Source organism: Mastigoproctus giganteus, chromosome 3, assembly GCF_048544385.1.
Source record: "Mastigoproctus giganteus isolate SK-2022 chromosome 3, ASM4854438v1, whole genome shotgun sequence".
NCBI lineage: Eukaryota > Metazoa > Arthropoda > Arachnida > Uropygi > Thelyphonidae > Mastigoproctus > Mastigoproctus giganteus.
Genome location: NC_143577.1, coordinates 189778017 through 189794369, shown reverse-complemented (window position 1 = coordinate 189794369; position 16353 = coordinate 189778017). Strand labels below are relative to the sequence as shown.

At 42.4% G+C, this 16353-nt stretch overlaps 1 protein-coding gene across 1 annotated transcript in view; it reads right to left on the bottom strand.

The window, feature by feature from the left end:
• Positions 1–16353, bottom strand: part of LOC150088498 (cytochrome P450 2C21-like) — an 88981-nt gene that overhangs the window by 51373 nt on the left and 21255 nt on the right. Inside the window, exon 3 of the mRNA XM_090370193.1 lies at positions 498–625. Coding sequence (XP_090226319.1) covers positions 498–625 — 128 coding nt within the window. The remainder of the gene's footprint in view (positions 1–497; positions 626–16353) is intronic.

The window sequence follows — 16353 nt, the reverse complement described above, 5'->3', positions numbered from 1 at the left end:
GCGATTCTTGTCCTCCCGTCAGTGTAAAACAGCAAGAACCTGAATTCCGACCACAGAATGCCCGTTAACTGTATGTTATTTTTTTTTACTGGACCGATCTTGATACACCAGAAAAACAACCACGAATGAAAATCTCAGCCGACTTGCAACATCCAAGATACCCGCACTTCTAGCCCCGTCTGCGATGCTACTTTAAATTTAAATTTTTCGTCTTACTCACCTTCGCACAGGACTGCATATTACAGCATTCCTATATTCTGCATATCTGTTCACTTGCTTCGTATCGCATGGTGCCAATACGTTGCTGTTACTGAAAGTGCGTCCCACTTCAAGAAAAGATCGGTGTACATTATAAAGTGGCCACTTGGTATATTACTCAGTTTTAGGAATATGCATAATATAGTGTTTAATTTAATATACTGTAAATCATTACTGGAGAGTAAGCGCTGTATGATATTTTATACATTAAAATTAAACCTTTAGAAAAATCTACTTACGTTTGCCTTCGAACATTAAATCGAATCCAGAGGGCTGTGGCCGATTCAGGAATAGAGGACTACTCAATGCTTCTTTTGCACTGTTGTAGTCACCAAGAACTACTACAAGACGACTTCCGATAGTCATGCTGAAAGAAAGAAAGCATGATATACACTTGTTATGTTAGAAATACATTACGATATTGCCTTAACAGCATCATCAGATTGTTCATGTGTCCTCCATTATAAGATTGCAACATATTATATATACAAATTTGTACATTATAAGATTGCAAGCTATTATATATACACAAAGTTGTGTTTGTATTAGAAACACTCCATTGTATAGGAATGGACTCCACAAGATCTTTCCGAATTAGAACTTGGAATGATTGTGCTGGGGAGCAGCATGACCTGCATATGCCAGTATCTTGAAAATAACAGTTTACCGTGATGGGCTCAACAGCAGTCCGACAACAATCAGCCAAAGGTCAAACGTGAGGCAATCACGTGTGGTCGACGTAATGTGTGTTGTCTAGTTATACAGCAGCGACGCAACACAATGGCCCAAATAACCACCCGATATAGTGTAGGAACAGCAAGACCAATATCCATATGGACTATGAGCCAGATTTTATAGTTCCTATATGCTATAGCAATATACAGCTGTCACGGATATCCATGCTCCACTGCGAGACACACGAAACATTTTCTTGCATGAACAAGTCAGCACCGACATGTAGAAACCTGTCGCTTGATCCGGTGAATCCTGTTTCCAACTCTGTCATGCTGATGGGCGTATCCGCAATTAGAGAAAACAACATGAGTAGTATTTGGATGCACTGTTGATGTTCAGTAGGCTGGAGGCGGTGGTATTACGACTTGGAATCTGTTTTCGTGGTCCTGGATCTTCTGCTCACCTCTGACATCGATGCACACGTCTATGTTTCTCTCGTCGGTGACCAAGTATAACTCTTTACGATGACGGTGTATCCATACAACTCCGGCGTCGATGAACAAGAAAACACTCCATGCTAGAAGGCCCGGGAGATTCCTAAATGAAAGAGAGAGAGAGAGAGAGAGAGAGAGAGAGAGAGAGAGAGAGAGAGAGAGAGGTGTACTGCATACCGTTCACACGAATAGTAATGCGAAGTCCTTCACGGCCACATGGCCAGCCATATGCAAATAGGGATATTACATGTATTTTTCCAACGTTGTTGTTCCGTTGGAAGGTTTTAGGATCATCAGCGACTTAGGCCAGAATGCACCGTATGTATTATGTCTGTAAATTGAATGTCTTCTGTGGTCGATTTGTTTGTTTGCTGAACTAACAAAAAATCCGAGTGTTCGGGATAAAAAGCCATGCTACTCTCTTCTAAGACAAACTAACTCAGCCACCTTGAAGAAGGCCTGTAAAGAAGATCCCCTCACGTTATCGCAGGATTCGAATTCAGGTGCTTTCCACCCAGTGTAGGAAGAACGGCGATTCTACCAACTGAGCTACCGCGATTCTGCCCTTGTGGATAGCCTTCAAAACAGTGTTATTTCAGTTACAAATTTACTAAGTCATCCATTGGTAGCAGAAAATATGTCTTTAAAAAAAAAACACACTTTTGTGAAATTCAAAGATTTTACTTGTAGTATTGGATCGCTTACCGGAATTCCACTGCCATGAGCACCGCGAGTCAGGCGAGTGTTAACTAATTAATTTTTTGATAAGGTTGATATATATTGTTTTATGAAAACACAAAACACGACGGGTATTAGAACCTATGGTACTTATTACCGTGCATGGGTTGAGGTTGAAAAATGAAGGTTGAAAAACCGAAGTTGAATGAATAAATTAGGAAGAAGAAAAATTGGTTCTGTGAGTTTAAACCTGGACAGTAAAAGGATGTTGCCTGGTTGCAGCACGTATTCGGACTGCTTTGGAAGAGAGAGAGCGGGAATTATAGAAGCCAATTCAGAAGAACAGCGCCCACATAAGTAACTATAGAAAAGGCATGCAACAGAAATAAAATGTCTACTAGACAAAGAGTGGAGAGATTCTGTTAGAGATGAGCCATTAATTAACGTAATTTCCCTCTTTTGGATGAAATCTAGAAGCCTGAGAATAGTTTTGGGGCACAGCCTCATATATCAGTTCCATAAGCGTTTTAGACTCGCACAGGTTGGAATACCTGAGAGAATGTGTGTGACAGCGTCAAGGACCAAATATCATATGTTTCTCGTTGAATATTGTTATTTGCATTCCGAATCCACTTTTATTTAATATAAATTTTTTCTTGTAAATTTTAATAAAGATATTATATTATAGTACTAACTGTCTTTGCGTTGAACCATTTTGCCAGCAATATTTATATCGGTATTTCAGAAGCTCCGGTATCATAAATATCTCTGAAAAACACTGGCCGCCAAACAACAGGCTTAAGGGTCTACTCAAGTAAGAGAATTACAGATTCCGAGAAATCTATGGAACAAACCGGTTGCACAACAATTGAATTAACAGTCACGGACAGGTAAGTCACGGACGTCGTCTTAGAGAATTACAGATTCCTAGAAATCTAGGAACAAACCTTTGCACAACACATGTGGATATGTGTTATTGTTAAGGGTGGCTCCTAGAACGTCAGTTCAAATCTACCTCGTATCATGGCAAATTTACAGACTGTAAAAATGGGTCAGAAGTGTAGTAGTGTAAGGTTTGTGAAGTTAATGCGTCTTGTGTTGGGTTGTTTGTGCTTTACGATTGGCTACACAGGAACAGCAATCACCTGGAAAGCTGCTTCTGAGTTCTCGTCCATACGACGGAAAGTGGGCCAGTTCCAGTAGGCTTAGGGTGTCAGTTTATGAGACCTCTGGGAGCCAACTGCAAAGGGCCAAAAAGAAGAAAAAACGGAATAGAAGAAAAAAAAAAGGAAGGAAGAAAAGAAGGAAGAAAAAAGAAGAAAAGAAGAAAGGAAAAAAAAGAAAAGGAAGAAAAAAAGAAGAGAAAGGGGAATCGAAAAAAAGAAAGGGAAATTTTAAAAAAGAGAAGAAAAGAAAGAGGAATTTTTTTTTAAAAAATTAAAAATAAATAAATATAATTGGATTAATAGTCGCGGACGGGTAAGACAATGGTCGTCTCAGAGAATTACAGATACTAGAAATCTATGAAATACACCCGCCAACCAAGGATTAACGATTACTGCCTGGTCAGAGAATATTACGGGCAAGTCACCTTAGAGAACACAGTTTTAATACACATGACACTTATTTAAAGCCATTATAAGACCTCGTGGCTTGCATAGTTGGTAGGATACCCATCCTTCCCACAGTGGGTGGTGTGCGGAGATTGAACTCAGGTGGCAAAGACCTGAGTTCGAGTTCCTTCGATGACTGGAGGAAATTCTGTGGGGCTTTTTCACAACGTGGCTGAGTCTGATTTCTCAGAATCAGACGAAGGTAACATAGAATAGAATAGAATCTTTAATTGCAGCAATGATAGACATACAATTAGTCCCGTCACGGCATGGTGGTGCAAGGGGTTAACAAAACATATTTACAAAAGAGATACACATGAGAAAAAAAGATAAATCAGATTATTAACAAAGCACAGTTTTACATTTTCAGTTCGACGAGGATACCCTTCCTGTATTTTTTATTATTGACCACTTCTTGGAGGTCCCCGTCGATGGCTTGCAGTGAGGGTAGCATTTGCTTTGGCAGGAATCTGTCGGTTAGTACTAGCCGGTTACGGTTTGCTAGCAGCTGTGCTGAAGACCGGAGATAAGGGGGAGGAATGCGCCAAGAGCAGTGATCCCAGAAGTACGGCTCTGTAATTTTACCGGTGGCCATCTTGATGGTGAACAGCAGCCTTCTTTCTCCGATGTAGGACCGGAGCCTGCGTAGGTGACGAGCTTCTGCTAACTGCGTTGATCTGAGAGCTGGGGGAAGGTGGAGTTTGCTGTTGGCCCATTTTAGAAGCCAGAATTCGGCAGAGAATATTCTTTTAATGTTGGATTCGGCAGCTGATGCCCATATCTCTGAAGCATACAGTATTGTCGGGTAAAGGATTGATACGATGTATCTTTTTACCAGTTGTGGGTCGGTGGTGTGGAGCAGCTGTTGTTTGGCGACCCAGCGTAGTGAATTCAACCTCGACTGTATGACGGTAAGACAATGGTCGTCTCAGAGAATTACAGATACTAGAAATACATGACGTTTATGTGATCGTTGAAAGATAGTTTGGAGTCAAAGACGACCCCCAGATCTTTGTGTGTTTGAACACTTGGAACTGAGGAGCCGTTAAGCACAGGCTCCAACGTTGTTGGGCTGTCCTTTAGAGAATAAGTTATTTGTGCCGATTTTAGGATGTTGTTGTTGTTGTTTGGTTTTTAGGAACATTAGCAACTAAGGCTATATTGCTCCTGGATATGCGGTGGTCATTCCCTGACCTTTCCGCATCCTCTGTATTTGGTGGTGACGAGCTCGAACCTCCGTCTAATCTAGAAGCGTGTGCTACGCACTGCTGCTCTTCCCACCTGGCTACGGAGGCGCCTGCCGATTTTAGGGGGTTGATTTGGAGGTTGAAGGTATTGAGGTAGTCAGCCATGTCCTGCAGTTTGCTAGTGATTTGCTGAGTGATTTCGGCTGCCGAGTTGGATGGCGATATTCTAGTAAGGAGCTTGACATCGTCAGCATATGTGATCCAATTGCACTTATTGGTCACAAATGGCACCATGATTGCTGAGAAGAGAATGCCAGACAGGACCCCCCCCCCCCTTGAGGTACACCGGTAGTTATGTGACGCGTGAAGGTCTTTGTTCCGATCTTTAGAACAAGGGTCCTCTTCGATAGGAGAGATTCTAGGAACCAGAGAACATCGCCGCGAAAATTGAAGTAGTTTTCTAAGAGACGTAGGAGATGAGGTATATAGGTGGCATCAAATGCGGAATGGATGTCAAGATATATAACTGACAATTCCTGTCTTTGTTCAAAGGCATCTAAGATGTGCAGAGTGGTTGTTGCAAGGTTAGTTATAGTTGACCTTCCTGATATCCCATAGTGTATTTGCTGAGGACTGTCACGGAGAATTTGATGGGTGACAGACGGTAGCAATGCTTTCTCCAGAATTTTTAGCAATACAGAGGCGCAAGCGATGGGCCTATGTTGGCTTGGGAGCGTCGATTGTTGGTGCTTAGGAAGGGGCCAGACAGAGTACCAGTTCCACTGGGGTGGAAAGAAGTGAACTTCGAGGCATCTGTTGTATAGGTTGAGGAGTGAGTCGATAATGAAGACACTTAAACATTTGATTATGAACTGGGGGATGCCATCGTCACCGGTGGTTGTTGTGAGAGGGAGAGTATTAATGGCCTGCATCAGTTGTTGCTTAGAAATTCGGATTGTAGCGAGACTATCAGTGAGATGAGAGCGGTTGAGGAGTGGCCGATTAGGTAGAGCTGGAGGTTGATTAGAAAATCTGGCAACGTAGTTGAGCCAGTCAATTGGGACGATGCTGCTGGAAGAACTAGCCTTTGTTCTGTAGAATGGTTTCCCCTTTTTAGGGTTCTTTCGAGGTGCTTTTTAATTGCAGCTGTTTTGTTTCTGTTGAATTCGGCCCTGGCTTTGGAGAATGAAATGCGGTCTTGGACATTGCCGGAAGCTTTCCACTTGGCGTGTAGTAATTGTTTGTAGTGGAAACTTTGGTTGAGCTGGGGAGTCCACCATGCTCTGGAGCGCGGAGTAATGGTGACTGTCTTGGTAGCGGTGTGAAGGGCTATGGTATTGATCCATTTGGTCATTAAATCGATTGCGAGGCTCAGTTCACATCCATCTAAGATGTTCCATGGGACTGTGGATGCGGCTTCAATGCAGAGTGCTGGATTCAGGAATTTTGGAGCGGTGACATTTTTCACAGATTTGGTTTTGGGGGTATTGAAATATTTTTTGGGTAGGAGAGCTGTAAATATGATTGGTTGGTGGTCTGATTGAAACATGTCGGCTGTGGTTTCTTCGAGTTGGCATGTTGCCGAGGAATAGACTATATCCAGTAGGTTTTAGTCTCTCGTTGGCTGGTAGTTAACTTGGAATATTTGGATTGATTGGAGAGATTCTATGAGACGACTTTTGAGGTGTTGGGTAGATGGCGGAAGTTTGAAGATTGATCCACATACGATGTGAGTGGCTGCGGGGTGGAGATTATTTATTAACCAGTTAGTGGCTGCGTCAATGGCCATCACAGTTGGTGTTGGAGGAAGGTACAGGCATGCGACGTCTATAGTGGTACCTTGATGTTCCAGAGTTATCATTAAGGCTTCCACATCTTGAGAGATACTTGAGACAGAGTGTACGATGGAGAACTTTTTCGTATTGAAAATTATAGCAACTCCACACGCTCTGCGGTTATCGCGAGAGGCAGCCAGTACATGAAAGCCTGCAGGAATGGAGCAGCTGATATCTGTCTGGTTCGCCTCTAACCACGTTTCAGCGAGGCACAATATGTCTAGTGAGTTTGAGAGTAGAATCTCTTCCAGTGTATTAAGTTTATTTCTTAAGGACCTGATATTCTGGAACATTACGCGGATGGTAGGAGAGGTTGTAATGCTTATCCTCACGGGAGGGAGCCTTGCTTCCCGGCTGTGAACAATTAGAGGCTCTCGATAATGAGAGATCACGACAGGAATGAGGCGACCTCGGGTTCTCTCGCGTTGGAGGATGGTATTACCAACCTTGGGCGGAGTTTGTTCCAGTATTTTGGTGTGGGAAGATTCTGGTGCTGGCATCCTTTCTGGCAAACAATTATACTCGCCAAGTCAGCTGGGACTGCGGTGGGAGTACTTTTGTCGGATCTGAGTAGTCGCTTTAGGTTTCGAGGTTGATAGTGTTTTCTCCCGCAAACTCACTTTTTTCGTACAGCAAACAGAAAGCCGACCCTAGAACACACGCAATTTACAGACAGTATAAACGGAGAAATATGGCCTTAGTCGCTGATGCTCCTAAAACTCTATTACAACAAAAACAACTAAATTACAAGAAATATTGGTATTTTGTAAAGGTGCTCTTATTGGGGAGCTGGTCTCTTTTTACTACATATACATTAAGAAGTGAAAAAGACAAAGGATATATAAAAGTTATTATTATAACTATAACAGATTAACAATATACAGGGTATCTCAAAAATATTGGTAAAAACGTTTAGGGGGGTAGGGAACATTTAAAGGAATGTGAATCGCATAGGAACCCATAACCGGAAACGTCACCGTAAGTGGGTACACGGCGCTGTTCATCAGTTCGCGAGAGGAAAAATTTCTGGTTTAATCATTCAAGCAGTAGTCGCCGCACGAAGGGCATGCATCGATATACGAACTGTGAACTGTCAGACATGCATCTAGTGTATGGATTAGCAGAGGGCCAACACGGTGTGCGCCACATGCGGCACAACATCGCTTCGCAATAAATGTGTGGGCAGGTATGGTCGGTGACTGCTTAGTCAGCCCATACCTGTTACCATCCCACATGAACTCCGCTAAATATCGGATCTTTCTTGAACAAGTTCTACCAGGGTTACTTGACGATGTTCCAGCAAATGTGAGCCGCAACATTTGGTTTCAACATGACGGGGCACCTGCCCATTATGGAAGGTGTGTTCGTCACCATTTGAACAGGCGTTTTGGGTGGCGATGGATTGGCCTTGGTGGATCCGTTGCCTGGCCCCACGCTCATCTGATTTATCGAGCCTTGATTTCTTTCTGTGGGGGGGGGCCTCAAATCTATCGTGTATGAATCGCCTGTGGAGACGGAAATGGATCTCGTGGCGAGACTCGTCTGCGCTGCTGCTACTGTCAAAGAAACTCCAGGTGTGTTCGACTGTGTCCGCCAATCCATGCTACGTCGGTGTCACGAATGCATCGCGTCTCATGGTGGAACCTTCGAGCATCTGTTGTAACATCATGAAATGCATTCATCTCGTACTCCATTGTTAATATTATATCAAATAAATGTTTGCCACTAATTTCTGTCTTGTGTCATTTCTCCTTCTTGTGCCTCTGCTACTACTTTCCCATGACGTTTCCGGTTATTTGTTCCTATGCGATTCACATTCCTTTAAATGTTACCTCCCTTCCCTAAACGTTTGTACAATATTTTTGAGACAACCTATATACATTAATATAATGGATACAGATCAAATAAATAACAGCAGCTAAGACAATATTCTGGATAAAAGTTCTAAATAAATTCCGCATTCTCGAAGCACTGTGCGGGAGAGCCGGAAAGTTGTAGAAAGCTGTCCCGAACTGGAGGGGGAGCGCAGTTTGTCCTCACAGAAGCCTACAGAGAGCGAAGGAGACCTGAAACATCTAAAATTCCAACATTAAGTAGGTGTCCGCAAGGACTTTGGATCTGTAGATCTTGTCCACGCAAATCGCCTCGGGATTAATATTTAGGTCGTTCAGGTGACCAATCGTGTTTGTTGGAAACATATGAATGAGCGAGCTGATTTGGTTGAGGGCTGGTCGGATCTTAGACGTTTGATGATTATTTGTTCTTCTGTTTTCTTTGGGTTGAATGAAGAGCCTATCGCTGATGGGAGCATCAAGTCTACCCGAAATCAGCTTGGAGAGGGTCATTATATTGCGAGTAGCGATTATTTGTTTCCAAGGGGTCCTTCCATGCAGCGAATGCAGTGCAAACCTAGAGGTACTAAGGGGATGTCCTGAAGACCTATTGAGGGATCGCAGCAGCCAGTACTCAAGCCCCAAAACTGCTGTAGGTAGATTGGAGGAGCGGAGAACCAGATTTCCGACGCGTAGTGCGCCACGGGTACAACACAAGTTTGGACTAATCTAGATATTAACTTGTTATTACCATAACCAACTAGTTCCTGTCGAGCAGACCAAAGGGCTGCGTAGAATTTATTCCTTGCTTCCTTGAAGTGCTCTAGAAAAGACAGGTTTGAATCCCACACCAAACGGAGGTTCCTGTGGGAGTTGACATGCTTTATTTGATGTCCATTTATAGAGACGTGCATTGGGATTATTCTTTTCCTCTTTTTGAAGGTCATCCGGGCAGATTTTTCGGCATTTAGCTCGAGTCCAATGTAATGCGGAAAGGTGTTTATCTCATTTATTTGTTTTATTGCAGCTCTTTGGACTGAGAGGGCATGTCCTGGCTGATCCAAATGAATGAAGAGCTTTAAATCATCGGCGTAAGAGATCATGTTTTTGAAATTTGCCAGAAGAGGTTCCGAAGTAGCTGGAAACAGTGCTGCTGACAAAACGCCACCTTGTGGAACCCCTCTGCAGACATTAAAGGAACGGGAGAGACCATTATGCTCTACAAGGACCCTGCTTTCCTGCAAAATTTTATTGAGTATGGTGAGGAGGTTATCTGAGATTCTGAAGTAGTTCTTCAGGATGTGATGGAAATCCTGTCATATGCCGATTTGATGTCCAGAAAAATTATGTCGGGCTGAGTTCGAGAATTCAAAGCGTCGTGTATGTGAAAGAGAGTTTGAAAGAGATCGTTGAAAGTAGATCTCCCAGGGACCACAGTGTGAAGGTGGCGTGGTCTGTGATGGAAACAGTGCTCCATAAGTTGAGTAAGGATTGCCTTTTCAAAAACTTTAGGGAGCGAAGAGCCCACTGAGATAGGACGAAAATGCTTCACAGGTTTTGGCCTCGAATTGTTCGGAATGGGTTTGACGCAGTAGCGTATCCAAACCTGGAGCATTGTTGAGGTTCGTAAAATTTCATTAAAGATATGTAAAAGAGCATCCACAATGAAAACACAGGATATTTTAACGATAAACAAGGGAAATCCATCAGGTCTGACAGTGTCTTTGTTCGGTAACTCGTTTATTATTTTCATCAGATGATTCTCCTTTGTGATGTTAAACGCAGACAGGGGAGTCAGATCACATAATGGGATGGAGATGGAAGGATTCGATTCTTTCTTTACGTGACTTTCACCAAATGTATTATCGGCCCGCTCAACGAAAATGCTTTCATCCATCTTAATATCTTTGCAATGCTTTGGAAATGGTCGCTTTGAGCAAACTAACCTATTAGCTATGTATCTATTGTTGGCGTGTCGCTTTTGCTTCAGGAACAATGCTCCTTTCTTTTTAAAGCTAATGAAATCACTTGTGGATCCAGTACACTTCCATTTCCTAAAGGTACGTTGCTTGTCCAGACTGAAGCCCGCTTCAGATCTCTTGAGGACCATGGTTTTGTCCATTTAGAGATTCTGATGGTTTTTGAAGCTCCTTGAATCGCCATTGCCTTTAGGATGGAAGCCAGACCATTAGTGGCTTCTTCAATCGGTAGGGTGGAAAGTGCTGCCTAGTTGGTTGAGGTGAGAAAATTCATTATGACATCTTGCCTGATGAAATTAACTGAGAAAATGCTTTTGGTTAGGACTTCATCATCCCTAGGATGCATCGACGGGAACGTAAAAGCAAACGTGAGTGGTTTGTGGTCTGAATTAAAAGTAAAGGTCGGGATTTTGGGCGTCAAATCTCCAGTACGATGGAATACAAGGTCTAACGCTTGGTCGCCCCCTGTAGGCTGTGACTCAAGGAAACCCAATCCTAAATTTCAATGAAGGTAATGAAGTCTCGTCTAGTTTCCGAGTGTCTTGGGGTGGGCATATTGAAGTCCCCCGTAAGAAAGGTAGGTTTATCGGAAGCAAGGTAGCTCGCAAGCCATGACTGCAGTTCATCCCTGGAGTCTTGTGTATGATCAGGTGGAAGATAATTAGACAAATTTGGATCAGGTGATTTCCGCGCGTGTTACATTGGCACACAAAGCTTCAAAGCGATCAATACTGCTGGACCTCAGTTAAGAGAGTGTAAAATTACGATGGTAAATAATCATAACGCTTCCCCCTCTTCTTCCCACACGATCATTAGCAGCTGCATGATAAGATGAGTTTCTGAACAACGTGTCGAGCTGTTTATTGGATGACATCCAAGTCTCTGTAAGGCAAATAATCCAAAATTCCTCACGGAACAAGAGTGATTGTAGGGAGTGGAGCTTATTGCAGATGTTCCTGACGTTTTGGGTAAAACATGAGCACAGCCCGTCGGTTCCACTGTCCTCTGTTCCTTTTAGTTGCTAGCGACGGTTCCTGGGGGCAGAGATTCGAGAATTTTCTCGAAATTCCCTGACCCGTGAGCATCTAAATCTGAGGGTGAACAAGCTGCATCGAAAGATGCATAAGGAGGGTGTTTTGTATGCATTTTACGAACGCTGGTGTGCACTCCAGTCATACTTAAAATGAAATTCCACACAGCTTGTGAGGCCGTATCAGGGTCAAGCCTAGTTACAAAAACATGCCCTAAAGCAGGGGCCGATTTAAGATCCGAAGAGCCGCTACTCCCATGGATGAAGCCATCGCGTGCGGTTGTAGTCACTACTCTGTTGTCAGTGCTGGAAGTGGACATGTCTTCGACGTTGGGCATCAAGGAGAGTGTGGCATCGGCAGTAGCCACTTCATGCGGTGATAATAGGAGAGCCCGGTCGCACTCGCTCATTGGAGGGAGGTTCACTCCCACACAATTCGGGACTGTTTGAAGTAGCCACCATTGCTCACCAATCACCTCTGATTGGTGAGCAATGGTGGCTGATTTGCTGTAGATTGAAGAGCAGCTGGCCGGGAGGATATATGATGAGTAGGAAGTGCTGCGATTTGAGCCCAGGTGCCACCGAGGGAGTCCTTCAGAGGCACAAGGCCAGGTAACGCTTCAGTAGGGCGAGGCTGGCCGGAGGGGGCAGCGCTCCCACCGATTCTTCTGGTCTGGGAAGAATCAATAGTAGAAGGTCGTCGTATCGAAAGCGCATCCGGATGTTTTGGCTGTAACAAAAGGCTGCCTAGTATGAGAAACAGGATAAGCCCTGGTAGGGATAGCCATTGTTGACTGCATGTTGAGTGCACTGACTCGATCGGGTTTCCTATTATGTGGGGGCCAATGACCGATTCCCTTTGAACAGGAGTTTTTATTTACTCTCTGTAGTTGCGAAGACTTATGATTTTTATCCCCGTAATAGACATAATCTAATTCTTCATGCAGCTGTGTGTCAGTCAAATCCATCGCCGCTTTTCTCAATTTGGCGTCTTTCCTCTCTAAGGACTTGAATAATTTACAATATTCTGTTTCATTAAGGACTGATTCTAGGGCGCTTTCATTTACACAGGAAGTACTGTTGGAGTTAACAGAAGTCCTGTTGGGATTAACGGAGATTTCCATGACAGAAGTCCCGACCTGTTGGATTCTGTCTGAGTGGCTACATTTCATTTCTTGGCTGGATTGACGTTATGACACCTGATAGGTTGCCTTCTAAGAGTTTCCTGCAGAGTGCTTTCAATTCTACACAGGACTTCATAGAGTTTGCCTGTAGCTTGCTCAAGTGACGCCGTGTTCTTTCTCCTAACATCCTCCTGAACTGTCTGAACCAGTTGCGTAAATTCCTTTTCCTTTTTAAGCAGATGCTTTTTCATCAAGGCGAGCTCTTTGCGCATCGCTGCCAGGTCCGTTAGGTAGGATGCGCGCAGTTTTGATGGTAATCCGATCAGATCAGTATGGCTGATAGTAGGAAGTTTATTATCATTTGGGAGTGGGGAGGGAAGATTCTTGCTGTTCACTGACGCCCTGCCGCAGACCTTTTTAGACTTTCGCGTTTTACTCATTCGTTTCGTACAATTTGCTGTCCGTTGAGTGACGGGACTATTTCGCGGTGCTGTTGCATTTGGATGACAGGAATAATTTTCTTCACTTCATTAGAATTCCACATGCCCCCAGGTGGATCAGCAGATTTGTGCTTGGACGTGTTTACAGTGGAATTGACCATCGAGCTTTTTGCTGGATTCCTCATAGTGAGTATGCAGATTTGAGATTGACCTAAGAATTAGTCACGGCTGAACAGTAACCTTGGCAGGCGAGTTGGCCTGAACTTATGTGACTTTCTAGAAGTGGCACCACGCAACGTAAACAGCTCACACACGACCCTGAGTAGGGATTAAGCAGGAGGGGAAACAATGCCACACATAGCAGGCTGGATAGTTATATGTAAAGATTAATACAAAAATCATAAATTGTTATTTTCCTCGAACTTTTATAAGTTGTAGAAGTTCGAGGTAATTATTATTTACCTCGAACTTCTACAACTTATTCGGAGAGAGAGATCCACACAGATAACTTGATTCTGAGTCGATTGATATGAAACTTACTGCATTTTTTTAACCATAGCATAATATTAATATTATGCTATGGGTATAATATTACATTAAATGAGGAGCAAAGTCGGACACGTTCTCTCACGACGACAAACTTTAGTTATCCACGCAGTTTAGAGGAAGGTGAGAAATAACTAAGCAAAGCTCAATTTCGCGATCCAGAGTCTACGAGGTGGGGTGGAGCTTGTCGCGAGATTTGACAGTTCATCTCTTTGAGCATTTATAAACAATTTGGAGATAGTAAGTTTGTGGTATTAGTGAGGTCTAACCAAACAGTATAAGGTCTGAAAAGTGGCAGAGACCAATTTTGAGGAATTATCATCTTAAAAATTCGCTTAAGATATCAAGACTGATATCAAGATGACTACGGATGCAAAGAGCAAGTTGAGATATCGCAATAAAATAATAGATATCACTTTGAGAGTCACCAGATTCTGATTAGAAACGGCCGTCATGATAGTATGGTGGATGCAGCGAGTGTGGGGTCGTTTTCGATGCATGATTGGGGCGTATCGGAATCTACAAAGCGGAGGATGTGCTTCCTATAAGGGAGGTTGGTAAAAAATTATTGAGGGCAGCATCAATTTTATATATTTGGGACGAAGCGATCCGAAAGATGCAAGAGGGATTGGAAAGAAGAGATTGCGGGGGATTGCTCTAAGGTGGGGAAATGGAATCCTCCAGCCTCTCAGATCCCAAAAAAGAGGGAGCTGTGATCAACTTTACTGTAATAAGGAGTCTGCTTTCATCTATAAGTGAGCTAAGCCTAGGAATGCCTAGAGCCACGGACATTGCTATAGTACGGATCTCGGATGGGATTCTGTTTTTAGACTGCCCATTTGAGGAGGCAGAATTCTTATAAAAAATCTATTTCATAGTCGTCCGTGAGGCTGAAACCGAGATCTCTTCATCATATACTGCGTATATGATGAAGAGATCTCGGAAGAGTCATCATGGACGCAATAATGACAGTCCCTACCTACCGTTGCATTCTACACTATCCAACCTGTGCTGTCTGAAGAACTTCTTCCCAAACAACGCAGTGAACCTTTTCAATTCATTGACAATAGACCCTGTGAAATACTCCGAAAGCAAGCAGTACAGAGTGAAGAGCATCTCAGAAGCGCACTGCTTACTTCAACTATAATCTTGACAATGAGTGAATTTGTAAACAATACTGTAAATATACACACTTGTGTAAATTATTGTAAATAATTGTATTCGTGTATTTTTGTACACTCTTCTTATATTGTAAATACTGTAAATAATTGTAATTTTTGCTTTTTGTACACCCTTCTAGCCGGTCGGCTGTGTATAAGGGGTGAAAGCAAACACTTGCTATTTTTTAAAAAAACGGATTTTAATAATAATATATCAGTGGAGGTATAAAATGGCCTTATCTGAGATGTAACGCAGGTGTTGTTTTGCTTTTAATAAATAAATAAAAAATAAATAAAAAATAAATAATAAATAAATAATAAATAAATAAAAATTAAAATAATAAATAAATAATAAATAAATAATAAATAAATAAAAATTAAAATAGTGTAAATAAAAATAGTGTATAGTGTGCTCCTATCTAACGGCACCACGGGTTTCCCCCATCCCCGTGTAGATTTCATTGTGATTGTACCAGTTCGCTGGAAAGGCCAGAGATTTAAAAGTGTATGGATTTTGTAAGTGTAATGTTATGTATCGTTGTTCTTCTGGCCATTTAGCCGCTAGACCCCTGCTGGGGCCCAACGTTGTCCGCACTATGCCTCGTGGAGGGAGGCCAGGTACCCAGTAATTTTAAATTTTCACTCTGGCATGTCCTGCCACCTAATTTCCTGAGATTTCAGTGGCTAGGACCTTAAAAAAATAAAAATAATAATAAACAAATAAAAATAAAAATTTTAAAAATAATAAATAAATAAAAAATAAATAAAAAATAAATAATAAATAAATAAAAATTAAAATAATAAATAAATAATAAATAAATAAAAATTACAATAAATAATAAATAAATAAAAATTAAAATAAATAATAAATAAATAAAATAAAAAAATAAAAATAATAATGAAAATAAATGAATAAATAAAAAAAAATAATTATAAAAAAATGGGGGCAAAAACACTGGAAAAGTAAGGCCGAAAGAGGTTTATATTAATGCGGTTTAATTTTGGGCGTTGTTGAATTTTGACATTGTGTGGGGTGTACACTGACAGTTTACGCAGAGTGGGGAGGGGAGACTGAAAACTGGGGGGAAAGACAGAAGTATGGGGACGATAGAGAAAGCGACCTCAAAAAGTCAGTGGGGCAGACCCAAGCCCCACCAGGAGAAGAAGGGGGAGGCAGGGAAGGGGAGGAGACAGAAACCCGTATCTTTCCCCCCCGCCTAGGGAAGGGGATTTATAGGGAACTAGGTTAGACACCTAGTTCGAATCGCCAGATGGCACTTGATGGGCTTTGAGTGTGTCAGTTTCCTTATCTTCTGCTGTGCGTTAATAGAACTTCTCTCTCAGTAAAGGCTCCAGTCAGTGATTAAAGCTGCGTCGTGGGTTGTGGGTGGTACTGTACAGTTTTCAAGTTTGTGTCCGTGGAAGCGCCCTACGTCGGGTGAACAATTCTTGAGCAAAGTTCGTGACGGCAATGTAGTCTTTGGCGTTATCAAGGACGTGCT